Source organism: Prunus dulcis, chromosome 2 (genome assembly GCF_902201215.1).
Source record: "Prunus dulcis chromosome 2, ALMONDv2, whole genome shotgun sequence".
NCBI classification, from domain to species: domain Eukaryota; kingdom Viridiplantae; phylum Streptophyta; class Magnoliopsida; order Rosales; family Rosaceae; genus Prunus; species Prunus dulcis.
In genome coordinates this window covers 8,599,719-8,620,981 of record NC_047651.1, presented here as the reverse complement: position 1 = coordinate 8,620,981, position 21,263 = coordinate 8,599,719, and the positions used below count along the sequence as shown (strand labels likewise).

Here is a 21,263-nt window from a genome sequence, read left to right as displayed (position 1 = left end):
ACCTAAATTCACTTTTGCGTTTATATATAGATTTTCAACTATTTTTCACAATCATATGATGTGATAGAACTTAAACTCTTTTCTGAAATTCTTAAAAAAAAAAAAAAAACTCTTTTTTTGAACTTTTCTCTCTCACATAAAGAGTCCTACATTTTAATGGTTTCCCTTTCGGAATTAAAAATTGAGAAAAAATAATTACAAAAATTCAACATTTTTGTGGGTTTGGGAATTTCCTTTCCCTTTTTAGTTTTAGCCTTCGATGGTATAAAATAAAAAAGAAAGATGTCATCGGAAACCTGTCAGATAATTCTCTCTCTCTCTCTCTCTCTCTCTCGCGCTTGCCTGACAACAAATAATTTTATTTTGGTAAAATATCCTATCGACCACTTTCAATTCCACGCTCTCGGTGCAATTAAAAACCCTAATTTGCTGTCGCATCCTTTTCTCTCTCTACTCCCAAAATATTTGAAACCCTAGCGCTCTCTCTCTCTCTCTCTCTCTCTCTCTCTCTCTCTCATGGCGGCGGCCGCGCGGGAAGAGAAGCAGAAGCAGGCGTATGAAGGAATGGGAGCGGGAGGCAAGTTTCGGAAGACGCCGTTTCGAAGGACCTCCCATTCGACGCCATACGATCGGCCGCCCACGTCACTGCGAAACCCTAGCACCGCCAACGATGGCTGGCTCTCGAAGCTCGTCGATCCGGCTCAGCGGCTCATCTCCTACAGCGCCCACCGCCTCTTTTCCTCCGTCTTTCGCAGACGCCTTCCACCGCCTCAGTCGCCTTCGACAGGTTCGGCTTTTTCTGCTCTCGAGACTACCTTTGTTTACTATGCTAATGGCTTTTGTGGTTTCTTAGTTGTGACATAAGTTGCGGCCTAAGTTTTGGGCGCTTTGTTCAATCAAATGTGGGAGTTGGGTTTCTTTATTTGGGACGCCTTTTGTTATGTTTTTGCTGATTTCAAAGCTAATTTTGTTTCAATTTGTCTTAACAATTAATTTCCTGGGGCCATGTGAGGGTTGAATTTGGGTAGTTGGTTGCTTCATGTTGGGTTATGCAAGTTGTTTTTGTGTTGTGGGATATCAGATCTCGAATTCATTAGGTTCATTATAATAATTGTGGGGTCTTCAGGAAAAACTTGTTAGGACATGAATGTTCAACGATAAACGATTGAAATTGTAATTGACCGAATCCTAAATTCGAGTGGGTCTGAATTTCAAATAATGCATGCACAGTTACCCTATTTGGAAGACATATGAATCCTTTATTTTTGATAGGAGGAAGGCATAAAGTCCTTGCACCCCTTATATTCTACTGCTGGTTTAGTTATTTAACATGTAAATTGGTATGAGTCAGGTGTGCTTCTTTTAAGAGTGATGCTTGATAGTACATCGTCTTTTGCATTCATACAGTCTCTGGTATTGGTGTTTTATCTGAAAGAGCCAGTTGAACTTTATCCGAAAGAGCCTGTTGAAGTTTCTGCCTTGATTAGTTTTTTTGTTTTATTTGTGACTGCCATATCACCCGTATTTTTTCCTTTGTAGATTTGGGTTTTGGGGAAAATTTGAAGTTCCTGAGAATACATAAGATTGCTTGCTTTAGAAGCTTTCTTTGTAGGATGATATTTCTTTAGCTGTCGTCGTGACTTTAAATTTTAGCTGGTTGTTGGCTCCTTTGGTTTCTTGAATGAGATATGAAAGCGAAATGTCAAATTATTTTGCTCGCAGTTGTTGCGTGTATGTTAATGTTATCTTGAATGCCTTGTACTTTCTATTATAAGATGTCAGTTCATTTATAACAGAATAATGATTAGCTATCATGAACTCCTTTCTGTCTTGTTCTCTGAAAAGGACTGTGATTGCTTTGTTGGTTTCTTTGCCAATTTTTCATGAATTTAATCTTCTGTTACTTTACCAGGGGTAAATCATGAAGTAAGGATCAAGGGCAAAGAAGATGTTACCATGGTAAGTGTAAAGGTGTTGTATATTTCTATTCTTTGCACTCAGTGTGCTTTGTTCTAGTAACTGGGATCCCATACCTTTTTATTCTATTATTAAGCTTTATACTCATGTTGTGTTAAACATTCTGTTTGTAGGTAACATTACAGTATTCTTTTCTGAAATTATGAGTTGTAGGCAGTACATGACACTTGGATCTACGTTTTGCCCTATGTTTGAGTATTATAAGCATGCAACCTTTTTTTTACTTCCCATCAGTTACAAATTTTGATGATTGATGTAAGATCATAGTTTTAAATTAGAAAGTTAGGTGAACAGGAATTTTGGCGCTCTAATTTCCTCTTGGTCCAGTGTTAGAATAATTTAGGGGGTTAAGGAAATATAAGTGCAGTTGGGTTTATTTGGCTAAAGTTCTGTTGGAAGACATGATCTTGGTATCTAGTTGGTCCATTAATAAAGTCTAGAATTGATAAGAAAAAACTGCTTGTAATCGCAAGAAATGAAGACAGAAAGACATAATAGAGTAAAAAAAACTGACAGAAAAAAGAAGAAGAAAACATCCTGGTTTCGTTGCTGAATAGGGATGGACATTTTAACCGGTCAAACTGCTCAGTTTGTGGAATTCATGTCGGTTGAAGTGAGTCAATACTTGTTGAACCTGTTCATGTTGGTTGATCTAATCAATTTTTTCTTTGTTTTTGGTTTAATTATTCATCCATGTTTATTTTTTGGTATAAGAGTAGTCCATGTTACAGATCCACATTTTGTGTTGCTAATAATTATTCTGTTGTCTAGAAATGCACCGACGTAAAGCATCTGGGTTACTGTTCAATGAGATTTTAAAAAGGAAACTTAGTGCATGTCTCGTACCCTGTTTCCTGAGAGTTTCTTTCTGTTACCCAAAGCCACAAGTGGTTGCATGAGGCAAACTATATTTTTGGGCCAATATGCACCCATTGAATGAGAATTAATTATTGTTTCTTTAGTCCTTTGTCAATTATAAATTATTTTAATTGAGTTATGGTGGTGTGCTATTATATATATATTTTTAAGCTGAACAAGTTTCAATGAAATTCAATTTTTAGGTTTATCATTTTATTTTTATGGTTTTGATAATGTTATTCTGCATGTAAATCATCTTGATATGTCTTCTGTATGTAATGCCTGTTGTACAGTATCCTCCAGGAGTGCAAAAAGGCACAGTTGATCAAAGTGCTGGTCCAAGTACTACTGCTGATGGAGGCGAGTTCACTGAGCTCAAACAAATTTTAGAGCAAAAAACTTTTACCAGGCAAGTTTTTATATTTTTGCTTTTTATGTTTGGCCCAGACAAGTTATTATGTACTAGCACTAGGTAGTATATTTTTGTTAATCTTTCGTAGAAAGTGCTTATAATAATCTAAATGTAGCCGTACATCAGGAAAACTGTGTTTATCAGTCACTGGTATGCAAAGCGAATGATTTATATGGTGATGTGTGTGTGTTTTTTGTATAATTTAATTACTATAAATATTGGTGGGTGCTGTAATTCTATGCTCTATTTAATTGGAAGGGTTAATTTCTCTACACCAGTATTCCTGTGTGGGTAAGTTAGATGGAGAGGGTGACGGAGCGGGGAGGGAAAGGGAGATAGGGGGAGAGAGAGAGAGTGGCAGAAGAGGCGATGAGGTGAACTTTTGAATGAAATTTCTGAATGGGATGGGTTATGACGTATGCATTTATAATTTCAGAGATAGTTATAATTTCGTCCATGCCTCTTGTGGGGATGAGAACTTGTTTTCTTGCAACATGTGCTTACTGTGAGTTGAATGTTAATCACATCTGCAGATCTGAAATTGATCGATTGACAGCGTTATTGCATTCAAGAACTGTTGATATACCAATTGAGAATCAAGAGAAAAGGTCGGAAGTGGTGCCTTCAAAGCCAGTGGTTTCTCATGACAAAAAGGAGGAATTTCTTAAAACTCCAGTGCAAGACAAAAATGGGATTGAGAGCCGTCTTGTTTCAAACCCTGTTGTCAATACAAGTGTATGATAACCTGCTTTCCATTTGTATACTGGGTTGATGAGTTTGTGAAAGCCATGCTTGCTACTCTCTAATTAAAAATAATTGTGGAATAGTAACATATTGAACTTTGGCACTTTTTTGACATTTAGTGGTTCAAAATGTCTTCAGGTCCTTCATGAAGATGTTGCTTCACCTGCAGAGCTCGCAAAAGCATACATGGGCAGTAGGCCTTCAAAAGTATCCCCATCAATGTTAGGTTTACGAGGTCAAGCACACCATGAAGATTCACCTATTTTGAGCAGTCTACCAATTCAGTCAAAATCGCCAATGATGTCACTTGTGCCATGGACTTCTGGCAATGGGGGGGCTCAAGAAAATGGTTTTGTGACCCCTAGATCGCGAGGCAGATCTGCTATATACAATATGGCTCGAACACCATACTCTCGAGTTCGCACAACTACAACATTCAAGGTTTGTTTGCTATGAGAATATAGTTCCTTTCAACCAACAAGGGTTTAGTTGAGTGGTTAGGCCTGTTTGCTCCCATGTGGATTGTATTCCTCAACCTATTTATCGAGTTGCTAGAGTTTCCTGCATTGTAGGGTTCGGCGGGGTGCCTCACCGTCTTATGTGCAAAATGGGTTTGGGGGATTTCTGGGTGTAAGAAAAGGACTACAGTTCCTTTCAGGTTTTTAATGTTTATTGGGATTGAGGCTCTTACATTTTCTTTTGCTCGTACTTCAGGGTGCTGGGTCCACAGTTGATGCTTATGGTGGGGCGTCGTCTTCTCAGTCTGTATTGGAGCAAAGCCAACCATCTGGATCTAAACAAGGGGTATGAAGTCTGAAGATTACTACTTTATTTTGTGCTTATTGCATCCAGATTCATTGTTTTTTTCTTTTGTAGGTCTTAAAACGCAGATTTTCAGTCTTAGACAATGACGTAGGATCTGTTGGTCCTATTCGTAGAATTCGTCAAAAACCTAATCTTCTGTCTTCAAGAGGCTTGAGCTCACCAGTATACAGCACTACTTCTTCTATTCGCGGGACTAGAATAAGTTCTGAGGCTGCTCAAAATCCACCATCTTCAATATGGAAGCCACTATCATTGGGTGAACCTAAGCATAACGCATTGTCAGAAAATGAGGACAATGCTGTTCCTAGTACAAGTTTCTCTTTTGTTCCCTCAAAATCCAGCAAGATGGCTTCCAAAATTCTGGAGCAGCTTGATAAGTTGGTCTCCCCTAAAGAGAAATCATCTGAGACCAATCTACATACTGTGAGAGATAAATCGCCAACTAAGCTTTCACCATCCATGTTACGTGGTCAGGCTCTGAAAAGCCTGGAGGATGTGGATTCGTCAAAATTTATGGATAATGTCCATAATAATAAGAGTAATTCTAAGTTGAATGTATCATTTGATCGATTGATACCAGATGCTCGAGACTTCACCTCTGAAAATGAGGACAAGGTTAAAGAAAATGGCCCATCGAGAATTAGAGCTCCTTGTGACAGTTCAACTATACTAATGAATGGTGAAGATTCTACAACAGAAAAGAAGGATATTGTGCCAAATGTTAAAACTGCAGTTTCTACTGCATCAAACGCTGTTCATCCTCCACAAAAGAAACGGGCATTCCGGATGAGTGCACATGAGGTATAGTTGTGCTTTCTTATCATCCATGGTTCCCCGATAATCTTGGGGTCTTTTACTAAACTAAGTTCCTAATTTTCTACTTTCTTCTTTATACTGCTCTGAAATGTGAGTGACATGATATAACCAATTTTGGTTTCAATTTGGTCATAGCACATACACCAACTTGGGTTAGTTGGAATTGTCAGGCCCATGTGGTCTGAGGTTGTAACTTGTAAACCCCGAAAGTTACCTACCTAGCTATTGGTTTTTGTTACAAATTCATAGATGATTTGTATAGTAAGCGTTTGCTGATCAAATAGATCAAGTTTATGAGGGGGTTGTTTTCGTGCAGGAATTGATTTAGATTCCATCACTTCCAATTTGAAAATCTTACTAGATTTAATATTTCTTTCAATGTTTAGCAAATGAATATTATTAATTTCTTTGTTATTGAATTCCTTATCCTGTGATATATTTGAACCTTATGGGTATGGTTTGTAGGATTATCTTGAGCTGGATGATGATGACAATTCTATGGTGGAGACTTTCTCGACTGAGAAGAGCAGTATTGGTACTGCAACTGCTACACTGGAGAAGCCTCCAGCTTTCTCTGATGGGTCTGTGCCTGCTGAGAATGGCACCAACACTATCGGCTCTAGTGCATCGTCATTCAGCAAGATGGTATCTACCCAGCCATCCTCCAACACTATCGGCTCTAGTGAATCGTCATTCAGCAAGATGGTATCTACCCAGCCATCCTTTACATATGATAAAGTTGCTCCACCAGAAGAATCAAATGCTGGTCCTTCAATGTTTAACTTTGGGGGTAAAGTTACTTCAATGAAGGATTCAGATGCAGCTTCTCCTGTGTTTAACTATGTCTCTAAGAGTGTTGACGAAGTTGAACAGCCACAGTTTGCTTTCGCTTCGTCACCTGCAGTTGGTGAATCTGTTGACGTAAAATCTGGTGCCTTTTCAGTCCCCAAACCTGAAAGCTCAAGCAGGTCCGTATGATAATTTGCCTATTTTCTTTTTAATATTCTCCTATTGTTGAAAAGTATTGTTGAAGGCCCTTGTTTGCTGCATTTATCTTTTGCTTATTTTTTCTTGATAAAAAGAGATTGAAGTGTATAAACAAACCTAGGCTTCTTAAGGATTTTCCTTCAAAGGAATGGGCAAATTGATCGGAACTGTATGAATATCATTCAGTTGGTAGAGGATATGCATGTCCGAAGACCATGAAGGTAGTTTATGGCCTAATACCACGAAGGCAGGTTGCCTGTAAATGTCAGTTTCAAGTGCTCACTTAGTGTGGCAATGAAAAATTAAGCTATCGTCTGTTGGAACCTTCGTATAGTTCAGCGTGGGTTCTGGTGTGAGCAGTTTTTGGATTTATATTTTCAATCTTCTTTCCTAGTGGTGAAGGCAGTTAGCGAAAATGATGCAATATTGATAGATAAAGCGTTTATTTATTAGCAAAGAATGAAAGACAATTGAAGACATTCGTACCGTGGTGAGTTAAAACAGAGGGAACAAAGTGCTTAGAATACCTTTAAAATTATGGTTTCCTTCTGCCTTAATGCTTGTGTACTTTTGTTCCCCACCAGAATTTCATTTGGTCAGGGTAGATCTAGTACTGGTAGCTATGTGGTGATTTAGGGTTTTAAAAAGGGGGTTGAGGGGCTGCTCCTGTGATGGGTGGTGATTGATACAAGCTCTTAACTCTTTCTCTTTCGTTTCAAAATGTAATCAGTGGTATCATGTGGAAATCTCAATCATTTGTTCTGTAGTGGTGTTACTAATTTTTATGTTCACCCAAAAAGTACTGTTTTATTTATTTATTTATGAATGTTTTCATCTGCAGTGTATCTGCCGTTGTAGCTGCTGCAACAAATTCTGTACTCAAACCACTTGAATCAGATAAAGCTGATAATAAGAATAATGCTGGAGTCTCTTTTAGGATACCTGAAACTGCTGTGTTCTCTGTATCATCAGCACCATCAACCACAGGCATATTCTCCAATGGCACCCCTTCCAATAATTCAAGCCTAAATAATGGGTCAACCCCTCCATTTTCTCCCTCTGTTCCTTCAGCTTTTTTGACAAGTCCAAATTCATCGGGTAGCATGACCCTCACTGCCAACACAAACAGTGGTAACAACATCGCTAGCGCAACTGCGGTCACCACCGACAGTTGCAATGTTTCTAGCGCAGCTCCAGCACCTTCATTTTCACCTGTGCCTAATTTCAAAGTTGAATCCTCCACAGCTTCAACTGCAGTAACCACCAACAGTAGCAATGTTCCTAGATCAAATCCAGCACCTTCAATGCCAGCTGCGCCTATTTTATTTGAATCCTGCACTGCTTCAATTGCAGTTACACCAGTCCCAGTAAATTCTTCCTTAGACTCTTTTGAAGGAAAGAACAAGGAAGACAAGGGCTTTGGTAATCTAAGCAGCACCTCTTTTGCTGCCACATCTGCTGCCATTCCAAGCACAGGGAGTGGTATGTTTGGATTGGTTAGTGGTGGTGCTGCTACGACTTCTGCTGCTAACCAGTCCCAGGGTACTCGTTTTGGTGCTGGCAGTGGATCTGTTCCTATTTCCCAGCGGACTGGAATTGCATCATCAGCTGCTTCACCATCATTCGAGTTGTCCGGAAGTACTGGACAGTTTGGCTCAACCTCTGCTCCTAATCTGTTTAGTTCAGGAGCAAGTACTGGACTTGGTTCTTCTGCTTCCTCATTGGAAGCCAACTCCAGTAGCAGTACTGCTCCTGGCATATTTGGTTCCAGTTGGGAATCCCCTAAGTCTCCTGCATTTGCTTCCACAACATCTTTGTCAGCTGGGGTTTCGTATGGAGCATCCTTGGCTACTTCTGCACCTACTCTATTTGGAGGGTCCTCGACTGCTGCTACTCCTAGTAACGCGCCTTTTGTCCTTGGAGGATCCTCAACTGCTGCTGCTACTACAAACAGGGCACCTATATCGTTTGGAGCTTCTGCAGTTTCTTCTACAAATGCCAATGGGGCATCTATGATGTTTGGATCATCCAATGGCGCATCCTCAACTTCGATGTCCCCATTCACTTCATCTGCAGCTAGTACTGCCCCATCACAGCCTGCATTTGGGAACCCAAATCCTGCTTTTCCATTTGGTTCCTCGGGTAATAATGATCAAATGAACTTTGTAGACAGCATGGCTGAAGACACTAATCAGGCATCTACGCCTACAGTCCCAGTATTTGGGGTGTTTGGTCTACATCCAGGTTCAAACCCACAGTCTGGCTCTGTATTTGGATCTACACCTGCAGTCCCATCAGCGAATCCCTTCCAATTTTCAAGCCAACAGAATCCAGCCAACCCACAGAACCCTTCACCATTTCCGGCTTCGGGCAGTTTGGGTGCAAGTCAAGGGGGGAGCTTCTCATTGGGCACTGGTGGTGACAAGTCTAACCGAAGAATGGTGAAGGTTAAACACAACAAGCTGCGGAAGAAGTGAAAGCATCAGTGGTAAAATGTGGGTGGTGTGGTGGTGGTTCTCTGTTCTCTGTATGAGGGTGAATAACTTTAATATGCAAGACTAGATACAAGAGATTGCTGGTTCGATACTGATGAAGGTATAATTTTCCTTCTGTGGTTAGGAAGATCAGACTATTCTGTTTGCTCTACATATATATTGTTTCCCTCTTTCTTTTTACAATCGAGCCAAATTTTCGTGGTTGGAATGAGAGGTTTTTCACAATTTTATACCAGTTTGTAGTCGGAACATTTATGCTTTTGTATTAGTACATGTAGTAGGTGAATGTTTTTGTATTAGTAAGTGTAGGTGGTATTAGGCTTTCTGGCTGGGCAATTGTGTTAGCAACTGTTTTCTGTGTACTCTGCTATTTGTAACATAAAAGGAAACAGCGGTGAATGTGTCCAAGCTTATCTGCTGGCCGCCTACTGATTTTTCCCAGGAGGCAGGGGATACATGATGCAGCAGTGAGCACATTACTTGGGTCTTAATCAAATTAGCTTCTTTCCAAATAAATATATTGTGCATTTATTTTAGGTATCGTGTGTTTTGCTTGCATTGAATGATTGTGTTGTAAGTGTGTGTCTTTTGCTTTGTGTTTACGTGTGCGAAAGGGCTACGCCTGATGCTAGCATATTCGCATTTCATGTTTATATTGGTGTTGACTGATATTGAAAAGAGTTAATGCTAGAGGGGAAGCAGATTTCAACATCGTTCATCCCAATTGTGCTGTATTTGTATGTGTCTGGCATAATTTGTTCCATCACTGGCCTTCATTCATTTAGTGATTCCATTTTGAGAAAAGTTTTGATAACTGATATTTTTCTGTCTCAGTGCTCTCTTCCCGGTTACAGTTTTGTCCAAGGCATTATATAAACCTGACAGCATATTTAGAAAGAGCTGAAAGTTTTAAGAATTTCACTTGAAATAAGTAGATTGAGTTTGTGTTATTGTCTGCAATAATCAATATAAGTTCGGCCTGGAATCCAGAATTTCATCGAACTAAATGTTTAGCAAAAATTAAAAAGCCATGCTGTAATCAATATAAGGGTAGATGACTAGTTTTTTTTTCGTTTTTAAAAAAATAAAAAATAAAAAATTCTTTTTAATTTGAAGTACAAGATGACTATGGTGTTAAACGTACATGGATGCACGATAAAACAGAAAGTCATATTTAAAGGGACTATATCGAGCCACATATTTTCATTTCCTAAATCATGCTGTAATTATGAGTAATTTTCCTATGAATTATGCACTTCCAGTTCCAGGGCAATTATTTACTCCAGCATTGTGTTGCATTCTCTCCACCTCACTGAAACAACATGTTCAGTTTCAACCTAATGCATTTGGAATTTGGATTTCCATAGTTTAAATTTCTGGCAATTAATAATTTTAATGTTTGAATTTATGTATGTCAAATTTTGTAACTGATAGAAATTACAAGGAAAAATGAATTGTTTCTAAATAAAAATCACGAAATAACCACTCTTTTGACAGAAATTAAACTTGGAAATCTTTCGGTGCGTTATTTAATAAGTTCCCTGCTTAAATTACATATCTAAATCATGAGTTATTGTTCTAAATCCAAACGGAAGGCTAAGAATTTATAAATGATGGAATTCACAATGATAGAAATCAATGTTCCATAATTTGTTTACCTTTGCATCTTCATCTTTCGAAAACCCATAACCATTCTTCTGGATCTTCAGTTGTCCCAAGGTCACCCAATATAGGTATTATATTCATGATAGGACACGAAGGAAAATGGTCTTGACCATGGCCGCCGTGGGCATGGGTCCCGAGGGCAACGACCTAGGCCCTGAATGTTTTATAACATTGTTAGGACCATATTAAAAGTAATTTTTGGAAGGTTCAAAATTATAAGGTCCAAAATAAAAACCATGTCAAATCTTTAACAAAACAAATGCCCATATTGAAAAATTATTAATTGGCTTTATAACAGGTGATGCAATGTAGGTTATGTTGGTGGTGGGATACGGTGCTATTCATCAATTTTGGGACATTTGGTTCACTAAGTCATTATTATTATTATGTTAAATTTGTTTTACCAAATTAATTACTCATAATTAATTCATTTTTTAACATAATTAATAAATATTGGAAATATTTTTTATTGTTGAAACATTGGAAACTTGATCATTGAAAATTGATGATGGTTTTTGCCACCTCATTTGGGACTAAAATTTGGTGTCCCCAACAATATTCTTTTTTAGTTGCATCCATTTAGTGTACATAAGTCAAATAATAAGTGGAAAGAAAAAAAATGTCAAATCATAAGTGCAAAGAGAAACAACTTTAAGGCCCCATGGGTTTTCCCAAGAGATGAGAAATGGAAAATTCTTTTCTCATATTTGGTAATGTTGGGAAAGCAACCGGAAAATACCACTTTATCTAATTTCCCATGTTTGGTTTGTGTAGGAATGTAAAACAAAGTTCATTTAATTTTTCAATTATACCCATATTAGGCCAAAATAAAAAAAATAAAAAATTGCGTTTGATGCTATATTGTAATTCTAAATTGTTAATGAAGACAAAATAGTCATTGAAAAGGCACGTTTAATGCTACCCTTAGTTTCCAAGTGGAAGAAAAATGAAACTCAAGGGGGGAGAAGGGCTTCATTTTCTCCCCTTTTTTCTATGTGTCAGCCAACTATTTCCCATGTCTAGACTTACCAAACAGAGGAAAACATTTGATTTCCCATTCCCAAGCCCCATATCCCATGAACCAAACACCGCCTAAGAAATAAGTCTATTATGAATAATGCAGACCTTGATATTGCTAGATTAGGTATAATTTATAACTACAGTTGTCAGTTGACCGGATTTTGATTTGAATCCAATGAAATTAATAAGAGATGGATCTGGAAGTATAATTCGATAATCAGATTATGTTTCGAATCCATTTACCAATTAAATTAACAAAACATATATGCATTTAGCCTACTTCATTCCGATAATAATTTAATCTGATTTGGTATAATATATATCTTGGAAACTTTGCATCTAATGTCTTGGAAATAAATTTAGTCACAACATATAACACAAAAACATTCATAATGGCGGATTAATTTTGCTTATTCTAGTTGAGCTAAACATTTTTCATTTTAACCCAAATATCTTATAATATAGTATTTTTGGCCACAAATAGAAAAAGGGAGAAACGTATGAGAGTTTACCCTTGACGACTATTTGTTGGACAAGCCAAGAGTGAACACTTTTGTAGGAGAATGTCTTCCTTTCTTCCTCTTCTCACAAGCTCCTCAACCCAAGACTCCAAGAGTGAAGTCCTCTACTTCACCACACCAAAAAGGACTAGAGATGAAGAGAAATCAACCTAGAGAACTTAGGTGCTAGTCTTTCTCTAAGTTTGACCAATTTTTGTCTAAGAAAGATGAGAGGGAGGATGTCTCTCCTACACATCAAAAACCCAAGAGTGAAATGCCAAAAACCCTAACTAGGTTTTGAGTCTTCTTTTGGCTTTTATAGGAAAAGCACGTAAAGGGAAGGGAGATAAATTCTCTCCCTATAGCCATCCATGATTGAGGGAGTGGGCTTCACTTGGGTCCTTATATTTGTGTTGTCATACAACACTTATCCTTGGGCCCAATTCCTTATGTCAAAATTATTCCATAATCAACTCTTAATTATGAATGATGATTTAACTCTTAAACCACTATTAAACCACTATCATGGTCTTACTAATTTGACTTTGTCAAATGCTCCAGTCAAACATGTTGACTTTGACTTGATCGTTGACTTTGACTTTGGACTCCTAGTTTTTTTCTCTGTTCAGTTGTACGTCTAATTTCATTTCACGGTGTGCGATTCTAGGTTCCTTATAGCAAGGTAGTGAGTTTACTCAACTTCTATGAGTTGATTTGTTAATTAAATCTCACTATTTAATTCTTCATATTAGTAAGGGAGCTGATTTTCCCACTCCCCTTTTCTCCACTTACACTCCCTTTTATTTTTTAATATTTTTTAATTAATTTTGTTCTTTTTTATTCTTTCTCTTTCCTATTCTATCCTTACTGAATTAAGATTTTTTGATAATTGAAATTAAGAAGTTAACAGAAAATAAAAAACAAAATAGAAAATTTGTGAATTTAATTTCAGCTCCTGTAATATTAAGCTAATGATCTTTGATCTTTCTCTTTCAAGCTAACCACACATAACCCACCACCCACCTCGTCTCCCTCTGTGTTATGTCTTTCCTTCTTCCCCCACCCACATGCCCACCCCCAACAACAAAAGCTCACCACAACCTCTCCAAAGCTCATGTTCCTCTTCGATGTCCACCACCACCCCCAGCCAGATCCCATCAGCCCTATTTCACTCTCTAACCAAATACAAGTTAAGGCACAAAGGGAAAATTATTGTACTGGATTGAATCCATTCCCTCTTTTCAATTTTTTGTTTTTAAATTTGCATAGAGAGTAGAGAATTAGGTTTTTGAAATAAGGGCGAGTTCGACTTAATGAGGTGCTGGGAAAGTGGGGGCGAATTCGATTTTGTGAGTGTTAACGCTGTGATACGATTTGGTTGTGCAGGTTGAGGCATGGGTGGTCACTGCGATTCTTGTGGTTTGTTTGCAGTGATGATGAAGCTGGGGGCACGGGGATGAGGGAGGCCAGATTTAGCCTTTGTGGGTCCTCCCATGGGTGGAGATTAGGAAGGGGGCTGGGCGGTGGTGCGGTGGGGCAGAAGAATATGAGGGGTGGAGGCGTGGGGGGTTTTGAGTATTTTTATCAAAAGGGTTTAGGTGGTGAGGGTAGAATAGGAAATAAAAAGAACAAAAAAAATAAAATTAATTAAAAAATATTAAAAAATAAAAGGGAGTGTAAGTAGAGAAAAAGGGAGTGGGAAAATCAGCTCCCATTAGTAAATGTCAATTATGTTTGATCCTTTTAGGTCTTCCACAAACCATGATTGACTAGCAACATGTCATAGTTATTCGAGCTAAATAAGGTGTAGGGAAGAACTTATTCAAATTGGAATGACAATGCAATTGAATCTTTCGCTTATACAATACTCCTTCTTCACATTATTAGATATTGGAATCTAATTTCAAATATCCTAATTTGAATTATTCCTTTATATGATTATCCTGGTAAGATTTTAAAACTTCTTCTTTCAAATCTTATCCACTACTATGCGTAGAGATTTGATCAATCATATCCTTTGAATATTCTCTCTCCTTACTGAGAGTAGCCTTGTTGTACATTCATTTGTCTTCATGACTTTATTAAGAGTCCTGATAGGCACTTTTAGGTCATGTCTTCCACAACACAACTATATAGTACCCTCAAAGACATACAACATAGCCACAAGATATCTATGATGTCTCGGGTCTAAGGATTAGTTTGCACCATTGCATTGCAATCTATGAGTTCTAGTTTGACATATGAGTAAAGATTTCTATTCTAGAACTCATGTATTTGATTGCATTCAGTGTCCTTGTTCTCATGCAAGTACCTATACACATATTTAGGTGTCGCTACACTCAATGACTTGAGACCTCATCATTCTCTACATATAGAGAAGATACTATGTGTACTTGTCTTGGCGGAATATCAACACCCAATTGATACTTCTATGGCCAGAAACATATTCAGGATTAGGGACCATGATAAGTCTTGATGTATGCAAATAGTTCTCATGTCCACTTATATATTCCTAGGACTATATGTAAGAACCCAAAACAAAATATCTAAAAAGGAAGAAAATATCTAAAAAGTAAGGAAAATATCTTCTTGCAAAAAGACAATTTTGCCCTCGCATTATTTAATGGGGGAAAATTTGACTTTTTGATCGAGAAAGAATTTGGGAATTTCGCTTACGCCATTGCGTAGAGCGCGACGAAAGGAGTTCGTAGACACGGAGTAGATCTGAATCGGAGCCGTAACGAAGAAGTTATGGTCTAAAAACCGCGAAGGGCAAAATGGTAATTTGGCCAAAAAGTCAGATTTTTATACCCCTCTCTCTCTCTCTCTCTCTCCCCCCCCACTTTCTCTCTCTTCCTCTCTCTCTCCCGCGAGAAACAGGGCCGTGCGACCCTTCGCCTTCTCGGCGACGGCCCGGCCACCACAGGCTGAGCCAATCTCCGCCGTGGGTACCATCGGGTCCGCCTCCGTGTCGCCGTCACAACCTGACCAACCTCCACCCCGGGGCCGCCCTGAGCTGGCCGGAAAATCGTGTTTTCCGACGGAGGTTCGTCCGAAGCTACCCAAACTTCCAGCTCGAAATTCTCTTTCGTTTCTCCACCAAATCGATCGAGTAAGGTATGGTTTCTCAGCTATTTTTCGTGTTCTAGCTGATGGGTATATGGGCTTCGATCGATTTTAGCGCTAAGGGGTTCGATTTACGACTTGAAGTTTGGCCGAAACTTTGGCCCTTCGAAACTACTATTTATGGTCACTTTTTGGGGGTGGTCCAAGAACAAAAGTGACTCCAAATGGGGTGTTTTACCTAGGGTAGGAGTTTGGAGTCTTGGTTCTGAGATTTTTCGGCCACCCGGTATCGCTTTGGACACCCAAAGCTGCCCGCGCGTGCTGGAGCGCGTGGGCGAGGGTACTGATATAATTCTGTGCAGATTTGTGACCTTCGTGTCGTCACGAGCGTGTGGGATTTCGCGGATCTCGATTCGGAGTCCGTTTGAGCCCCGAACGGATTTTCCATATCGCGCGATCCGTGGGTGCAGTACCGTTTAATCGTTGGATCGCGCTGAATTTTGGATATGTCGGTCTACGTGATTTCAGGATCACGCAGGATTCGACGGATTGCGAATCGGAGTCCCGGATACTCCGGAATCGCGAACCCTGGGGCTAGGGTTAGGGTTTTAAGCGATAATGCGATTTTGGCCAATCCGACCGTCCGATTCGGACCAAATTCGCAGAACAGGGTTCCCGCTATATGAGAAACCTTCAGGGATGATCAGATTGGCCATCGGACACCGTGGACCCCACGGGTCCCGGGTCGGCTGATCTGACGGCTTATCGCTTAAGCTGAACGTCGAACCTCCCAAAACTGTTCCAAGCGTTGAAAAAGGCTAATGTGGGCATAGGAGTATTTTGAATTGAAAAGCACGTATTTTTAGGAGCCGGGGACAGGGTGTTTAGTTGAATTTCGTTTTATTCAGCAATTTATTAATTTAATCTTTCGGGGTAACCAGGCACCAGGAGCCCGACAGAATTGAAAAAAGGACCTTCGAGGGGTCGAAGTAGCTCGGACCATCTGTGAGTGGACCTTCTTTCTTAAGTCAGATTTCATAAATGATTTGATGTGATTTTATATAAATAAGTTTTATAAATGAGTTATATTGATTTTATATAAATAAGTTTTTAGAAATGAATTTATTTGAATAAGTTTCTTTATTTGGTCTTTGAGTAAGTTTTATTACGATTCTGAACATGATCAGTATAGTAACAGTTCTATAAATCTGTGCTGCTTATTTATAAGTTATAGAAACAGAGTTTGAGGTTGAAATTAGATGAGATAGCAGCACAACCTGAGATTTCAGTTTTAATCGGATTTTCTAAAAGGAATCTATTTTTAAACCCACCTCGTACCCATTTTTTTTTTATGGTGATTACCCAGAGTCGGACCGATGTCTACGGACATCCAGTCTGATTATAGTTCAGTCAGTGCACTTGACTTTACCTCACGAGTTTCGGGGACGCTCGAACCGTGAGTGCCAGGATTTGCGGCTCGGCAGACTTGGTGTCCCGAGACCTGCCAGGATTGCGGCTCGGCTGACTTTGTGTCCCCGAGACCTGCCAGGATTTGCGGATCAGGCTGACTACGGTCCCCTGCATCCTGCCAGAGCAACTCGAGTTGACTTGGTGTCATCGAGGAATCTGCCGGCGGGACAGGTTGATCATAGTCCCCTGATTTCGCCAGTTTGTGGCTCAGGTAGCCTGTGTGACGCCCGAGACCTGCCAGGGAATTGACGGTTATGACAGGGGTACAAATAGGTGGTATTTTCAAAGGATTTTGAGTTTCTTTTATTTAATTATGATTTTCAGTTGTTTTATATCAGCTTTTCTGATTTTCCAGGCATTAATACATTTATACAGTTTGTTTAGTTATGCAAGGCTCGAGTACAGTGCTTTTATACAAATTTGATTTCAGTGTTTTATACAACCTTGATTTCAGTGCTTTTGAATAAAATTCATCGAGTTTGATTATAATTTATATGAAATGCTTTGAGTTTAGTAAGCTTTCAATGGAAGGTGCGTATTCAGTTTATTTAACCATTTCTATAGAGGGGGTTATTTTGATTATTAAACTGTTTTCAAGAATTCTTATGTTGGTCCACTCACATCTTCAAACTGTTTTACCCCCAGGCTGTAGACGTATGCAGGATCCACCACCGGGCCACTCATAACCTCAGCGCTTCAAGTCAGGTAGAGTTTATAGAAAATCCCTAAAAACCTTGAAATTTAGAAAATGCTCTGATATCTCGTTGAAACTGAAAAGAAAACTGGAGTTGGGATTTTGTTATTTGAATTATTCTGGCAGTTGGTGTGGATTATTTGAATGTTTAACAGGTGAAAAGTTTTGGGAATGGTCAAAATACAAGGGAGACTCTGCCGAATTTTCGGCAGAAGTCTAAGGGAATTTTAAAGAAGAGTTGAAGCAAGAAGGGTAAAAAGGTCCCTTGTGCCCGACATTCGCCAGGTGTCGGATACGCACGGGACTTGGCTCGAATTCCAAAGTGGAAATTGGGTCGGGTCCTGTCAATTTGGTATCAGAGCATAGGTTTTACTTCCTGTAGACTTTGCACTCTGTGCATCCTCGTTCTCTTCTCAAGTTGGGCCCAAATGGTGGTGGTATCCGTAGGAAAATTAGATAGTTATCCCGACGTAAGGGGATGAGATTCCCAAGTTGGACAGGAATGGCACGGATGTTTGAACCGGTAGAGTAATCGGTTGTTAGAGGCTCGTCAGGAGCCGTACCTATTGTGCTTAGTAAACAGGGAGATCCAAACATTCAATAGACCCTGGAGGTGTTAGCCCAAGCTTTCGTCAGCTAGAGAACCATCTGTGAGATAGGTGGTTACAGTAAAAAGGATGAGAGCTATAAATTCTGGAAATTGTTGTCCTTAGTAGTAAAGGACGATTGGATTGAAAGGAATAGAGTAAATTATGAATGTCATGGGTGTTTTACAGAAGAGTAAAGTATTGGTGGGATGTGATGTGAATACATGAGTTTTTGCAGCAGGATAGAGGATAACGGTTGAAACCGAATACGAGAAAAAGATTCCACGTACTGTTTCTAGTAATAGAAAATGGGAAGTAAGAGGTAGTACCTGGTTATGATAAAGTTAAAAACCTCCACTCAAGGTATGGTGATCAGTTAGTAGTTAGTTATTATTGATACCGTGGTGATGGCGGTCCCAGTCAGATAATGGGCAAAGCCTGGGGTGCACCTTGTGCACAATATTTGGAAATAGGTAATTTGAATCAGAAAAAGTTGAAGAAAGGTATCAACAGTAGTGATCATAGTTTCCGGGCATCGAATGGTCGTAAGTATGGAAGCTGCCGACCTGAAGCTAGTTCCAGTGAAAGCACCTGTCAGTGTAGTAGTGTTAGAAATTGTGCTGGGGCCGGTGTAGCCAAAAACATGAAGAGACAGGTGTTGATAGGCTCTGACAAGAGAAGTTGCTCTAATGTGCCAGGTGTGGTAGGTACCGTTCTGGGCCCTGCTAGTGGAATATCAGTCTCTATAATTTAGAATTAGAAATCCAGGTTAGATTTCAGCTGGACTCAGGTAAAAAGAAGCTTTTGGGCCTTGATTTCAGTTTAATACCACAATTTACTCTAGATAGACGACCAGTTTAAGAAAATGACTCAAATTGTGGGAAGGTTATTGGAACATAACGTACTACAGTTTCAGAACGATTTGAGTAAAAAGATGTTGGTTTGAGAGTATGCCTTAAGTGATAGTTGTTGGATTTCCTTGAATTAAATGTTTCCAATAGATGCCTTACTCGAGATATAGTATGGATCACCCAAGTATGAAGATAGAATGTTAAGTAAGATTCATTGAAATCTGGAGGTATTGTAGGAAATAAAGAACCTGATTGAATTAGGCAGAAAAAAAAACTCTAAGTAATCCAGGATTGACAAGGAGTTAGGCAGATATTGGAAGAAGGATCTTCAGATAAGTATTCTCGATAGTTATCGCCTGAGGAAGGTGAAATGAGATTTAAGGAAGTCAGGGAGCCAAATCCTAGCTAGATTGGACCCAATGAGATTATAGAACGTGTAGAAAACAAGCAGTTCAGATTTTTGAAGAAAAAGTAATTAGCTTTCAGTGAGATGTGCAGTATAGTAACCCGAGTAGCCAATGCAAGAGCAGTTCTTCTCCCCTCCTAGAAGGACAGAGATGCAAATTTCGAGGACGAAATTTTTATAAGGGGGGTAGATTGTAAGAACCCAAAACAAAATATCTAAAAAGAAAGAAATATCTAGAAAGGTAAGGAAAATATCTTTTAGCAAAATGACCAAATTGCCCTCGCATATTTTAATGGGGAAAATTTGACTTTTTGATCGAGAAAGAATTTGGGAATTTCGCTTACGCCATTGCGTAGAGCACGGCGAAAGGAGTTCGTAGACACGGAGTAGACCCGAATCGGAGCTGTAACGAAGAAGTTATGGTCTAAAAACTGCGAAGGGCAAAATGGTAATTTGGCCAAAAAGTCAGATTTATATACCCCTCTCTCTCTCCCCCGTCAGCTCTCTCTCTCTCCTCGCGATTTTGCCAGCAGCCGACCTTCGCTCACTTTCGACGTCGCCACGGCCACCACACTTGGAACCGATCTCCGCCGTGGGTACCGTTGGAACCGTGACTCAACCGCCGTTCTTTTCCGACCAACCCCAGACTCGGGGGTGCCGGAATCTGGCCGGAAGACCATGCTTTCCGACGGCGTTTCGTCCGAAGCCACCTGAACTTCCAGCTCGAAATTCTGCCTCGTTTCTCCACCAAATCGATCGAGTAAGGTATGGTTTTTGTGCTATTTTTCGTGCTCTAGCTGATGGGTATATGGGCTTCGATCGATTTTAGCGTTAAGGGGTTCGATTTTCGACTTGAAGTTTGGCCGAAACTTCGGCCCTTCGAAACTACTATTTATGGTCACTTTTTGGGGGTGGTCCAAGAACAAAAGTGACTCCAAATGGGGTGTTTTACCTAGGGTAGGAGTTTGGAGTCTTGGTTCCAAGATTTTTCGGCCATCCGAAATCGCTACCCAAAGCTGCCCGCGCGAGCTGGAGCGCGTGGGCGACGGTAGTGATGAAATCCTGTGCAGTTTTGTGACCCTCGTGTCGTCACGAGTGCGTAGGATTTCGCGGATCTCAATTCGGAGTCCGTTTGAGCCCCGAACGGATTTTCCATATCGCGCGATCCGTGAGTGCAGTGTTGTTTAACCGTTCGACCGCGCTGAATTTTGGATATGTCGGTCCACGTGATTTCAGGATTATGTAGGATTCGACGGATCGCGAATCGGAGTCCCGGATACTCCGGAATCGCGAACCCTGGGGCTAGGGTTAGGATTTTAAGCGATAACGCGATTTTGGTCAATCCGACCGTCCAATTCGGACCAAATTCGCAGAACATGGTTCCCGTTCTATGAGAAACCTTCAGGGAAGTCCAGATTGGCCATCGGAGACCGTGGACCCCACGGGTCCCAGGTCGGCCGATCTGATAGTTATCGCTTAGCTAAGTATCGGACCTCCCAAAACTGGTCCAACTATCCGAAAAGGCTAGTGTGGGCATATGAGTATTTTGAATCGAAAAGTACGTATTTTAGGAGCCGGGGGCAGGGTGTTTAATTGGAATTCGTTTTATTCAGCAGTTTATTAATTTAATCGTTATGGATAATCAGGCACCAGGAACCCGACAAAATTGCAAAGGAGACCTTCGAAGGGTCGCAGTAGCTTGGACCATCTGTGAGTGGACTTTCTTTCATAAATCAGATTTCATGAATGATTTGATGTGATTTTATATAAATAAGTTTTATAAATGAGTTTATATTGATTTTATATAAATAAGTTTTTTAGAAATGAATTTATTTGAATAAGTTTCTTTATTTGATCTTGAGTAAGTTTTATTACGGTTCTGAACTTGAT

At 39.7% G+C, this 21,263-nt stretch overlaps 1 protein-coding gene across 2 annotated transcripts; it reads left to right on the top strand.

Moving 5' to 3' along the window:
* The first annotated feature begins 326 nt into the window (after window positions 1-326).
* LOC117617760 (nuclear pore complex protein NUP1) lies at window positions 327-9,650 on the top strand. 2 transcript variants are annotated; one of them, XM_034347283.1, is made up of 9 exons: window positions 327-787; window positions 1,913-1,959; window positions 3,129-3,244; window positions 3,781-3,982; window positions 4,130-4,432; window positions 4,706-4,795; window positions 4,868-5,617; window positions 6,098-6,600; window positions 7,461-9,650. In XM_034347283.1, the coding sequence occupies exons 1-9, from the start codon at window positions 517-519 to the stop codon at window positions 9,094-9,096; spliced, it is 3,918 nt and encodes a 1,305-aa protein (XP_034203174.1). In that variant the 5' UTR covers window positions 327-516; the 3' UTR covers window positions 9,097-9,650. The 2 variants fall into 2 exon arrangements, with proteins under 2 accessions (XP_034203174.1, XP_034203175.1); XM_034347284.1 differs by lacking the exons at window positions 327-787; window positions 1,913-1,959 and adding an exon at window positions 2,024-2,945 and having other exon boundaries at window positions 3,100-3,244.
* Window positions 9,651-21,263: the final 11,613 nt, after the last annotated feature.

Bases quoted from the DNA above. Each gene is read 5' to 3' on its own strand.
- LOC117617760 (XM_034347283.1), top strand. From the start codon at position 517: ATGGCGGCGGCCGCGCGGGAAGAGAAGCAGAAGCAGGCGTATGAAGGA. The intron at 788-1,912 runs GTTCGGCTTTTT...TTACTTTACCAG, and splicing joins GCCTCAGTCGCCTTCGACAG to GGGTAAATCATGAAGTAAGG. The intron at 4,796-4,867 runs GTATGAAGTCTG...TTTCTTTTGTAG, and splicing joins CATCTGGATCTAAACAAGGG to GTCTTAAAACGCAGATTTTC.